Source organism: Pinus tabuliformis, chromosome 3_1, assembly GCF_031772625.1.
Source record: "Pinus tabuliformis cultivar Carrire ecotype Pingquan chromosome 3_1, CPIR1, whole genome shotgun sequence".
NCBI lineage: Eukaryota > Viridiplantae > Streptophyta > Pinopsida > Pinales > Pinaceae > Pinus > Pinus tabuliformis.
The window spans coordinates 906625199-906628523 of NC_142301.1; the positions used below are offsets into that span (position 1 = coordinate 906625199).

A 3325-nucleotide genomic window follows, 5' to 3' on the forward strand; every position below is an offset into this window, starting at 1 on the left:
AAATCTAGATTTTAAATGGGATGGCAAGACTGGTGAGGAGCTGACAAGGGCATAGAACTGAATCCTTGTCAAACAGAAGAAAACATTGAATTGAACAAACTTATAGGCAGAGCATATAATACTATGAATTCTACCTAAACACTTCATTTGCTCAATTAGAAATGATCATGAAGTGAATGAAACATAACAGTTTACATATGAGACAAAGGGAAAACTTATGCTAAATTAACATACCACATGAATCTCAGAAGTTAGAGCTGTGAAATTTTCATTAAAAATCCCTGCAGAAAACTGTACATTGAAAGCTCTGTTCCAGCACTCAGCACTCAGAAACTCTCCCCCTCTCTCTCCTTTACAAATGAATTTTTTTTTAATACAATAAATACATGCTGCTAAGGAAAAACAAATCAAATCCCTAAAACCTCTACGCTGTTTCACCTGAAATTACATAAAATTATGAAAAGGCGTTTCATCTATTCTAAACATGGAACAGCGTTCCTCTAAAATCCTCTGATGGCTTGACATATGGAGCGCTGATCCTTTTGAATCGGGACTGAGGATAAAAGTAGGCGAATTGACCTCGTTTTCTGCTGTGACAGATGTCTTAAAATGCTATGAGACAGTTGAGCTCGGGGGCATAAACAATTCATGTATTACAAATACGATCTAAAATAAATGGGAAAAAACTGCTCTTTCTATTTTGAGCTAAGTATTTATTTAGCCAAGTCATGATGTTGAATGCCTCTTCAGCGTCTTCGTCTTCCTCAAGAGAATCGGGATGATGAGCAAAACCATGGCCTTTACAATGTCACTGCAATGCCATAAATGGTCCCTGTCCAGATTTTATGCCGCATATTTTCCTTAGATGAAACGAACACCTTAAATATTGCAACAACTGCCACGTGATGCCTGAGTTTCTTGTAAGCACCTTAATCACCAAAGAGATGGCATTTTCTGATCAAATCAAGCACAGAAATTTGCGCAATCAAGGTCCAATCTAAATTCAACAGGAAATACACACAATGGAGAGAGGGACCCCATGTTGAATAAGCAGAATGTTGCATCTGGCATGTGTTTTGTGTCATTGCTTGGGTTTTCAAACTGGAAATTAAAAGAAAATCCTGAGTGCAAAACTATCTCATCGCTGGATCTCTGTATCTGGAAAATATATTTTCTATTCCTTCCATAACTTCTGGATATAAAGTTCTGGTTGTTGTGAAAGCAGAAATATTTCCCTTAAGCTGTTCCATGGATGTTGCACCAATAATTGTGCTTGTCACAAATCGGCGATCACGTGTGAAACCAAGTGCAATTTGAACTGGGGTAAGGCCATGTTGATGTTCCAATTGAATATACTTTTCAGTAGCTTCCTTAGCCAAAGAATTATTATAGCGACTCATGTATCCTGGAAAGAGATTAAACCGCCTTTTCTTCGATGCCACAGAATCAGGATTTGTATACTTCATACATGCGAACATACATAAGAAGATATTGCAAATCTCAGCTTGTGCTAATGTTAAAGGTGAGGTCCCACTTATCATGGTCAAAGCTGGGTCAGTTTCATCCCATTAAGATCGTAGCTTTTGTTTGCAAAGCCACAAATCATGAAAATGCCAACCTTCTGCAGTGTACTGCCCAGATCGTTGTATCAATTGCACGAATTGCAGGCTTAATTTCTATCCTTTTCATGGAACAGTAGACAAGAAAATCCCGAGTATCTTAACTATTCTGAGTGATATCGCACAATTTAATAAGGGGAACAAAGTAAGACGTTTCATGAATCACTAGACCAAACTTAGTATTTTGCTAGAGATGTTAACCTCTGTAAAATCATTGTAAGCTTCACTCTTGTCTTCTATTTAAAAGGAATCATTTTTATGACCAATTTTTATGGGACAGCGACACTATCCTTCCTCCTGGGGTATCAGTGCAAGATATAATGTGAGTAAATGCCAAATTCATATGAAGATCTTGTCTATTTTCTGTGATTGACCTTGATAGACACCCATGCAGATGTCTATGTTTCTAACTAAGTGGTTCTCTTTTGCCTCTTGTATACGTTTGCTCAGAAGTATTGAGTTTGATTCCACCCTTCAATTTCGATCGATAGGAAAAACCCCTGTTCTTCATCAATTGTAAAATATATTTTGCCTCTACAATCTTCCCCGCAGATTCATAAAGATCGATAGCCATCCTATAAATGTGCTTATCGGGTTCTATATAATCCTGCAGCTTTTCGAACAAGAGAATCCCTTCATGTGTGTGACCATTGTCACGATATATCTTCAGCATTGTGCGGTGACAAGCCAAGTCACCCTTAAGTTCTGCCTTCTCTATCTCCATGTATAACCTGGAAGCATCCTCAACCAAGCCAGCCTTTCCAAATGCAAAAACCAAATGACTAAAATGGACAAGTCCTGGGGCCAGCCCTTGTCGATGCATTCTCTTGAGGAGGTCTTCTGCTTCTTGAAATCTTTGACAGTTTGTGTAAGCACAAATTAGTGAAAGGTAAGTATAGGAATCTGGAGAATGACCTGCATCCTGCATTTCAATGAAAACTTCCTCTGCTCTGGTATGCTGCCCTGACCTGGCATATGCATCGAGAAGGGTATTGTATGCTATCTTCCCAGGTTTTATACCCTCTTGCCGCATCCTATTGAACAACTCAGCAGATTCACGGAAGAAACCAGCTTTCCCGTAACAACTTATCATGTTGTTGTATGTCTTTTCATCTACTGAGAGGCCAGATTTCTGCAATGAATTGAATATCTGAACAGCATTCTCTAATTCTCTAGCCTTCCCATAGATACTGATCATTGTGTTATATGTCTGAAGCGAGGGAACAATACCAGCAGCCTTCATATCATTATATAAATCGATGGCTTCCTTTAGTTTTCAAGGGTATATGAGGCTATGACTATTTGATCAAGATCTGGACCTGCAACATCAGCGATACTGGATGAAGCAGAATAATTGCACGAAGACATTGTCCTGAAATTTATTTGAAACCATATGACGAAGTTTGATAGTAAACTGGACCAATGAATATTTCACAAGTAAGCTCTGTACCAAGGGTGCCACTGTAGAGAACCTCTGTGCCATGATAGTTGAAACCATATGAAGATAAAACTTGACCCAATTCATCAACAGTAGAGTCTGATGTATGCTTTGTTTTCTTTGTGCTTTTACAGAGGTAGGAGCTTGAAGACGCTGCCAGTTGAAGAGCTGAAGATAAATTACATAATCTAAAACAACACATTAATGATTTCTTCTTTCAAAACCCTGTTTTGAAGAAGAATCAATCTCTGACATGAGACGGAGTCTA

General features: G+C 38.4%; 1 protein-coding gene across 1 annotated transcript; it reads right to left on the bottom strand.

Annotated features, from left to right (window-relative positions):
* Positions 1-1660: 1660 nt before the first annotated feature.
* LOC149190587 (uncharacterized) lies at positions 1661-2886 on the bottom strand. The gene has a single exon (XM_089413427.1). The coding sequence runs from the start codon at positions 2860-2862 to the stop codon at positions 2026-2028; it is 837 nt and encodes a 278-aa protein (XP_089269553.1). The 5' UTR covers positions 2863-2886; the 3' UTR covers positions 1661-2025.
* Between the last annotated feature and the right edge of the window lie 439 nt (positions 2887-3325).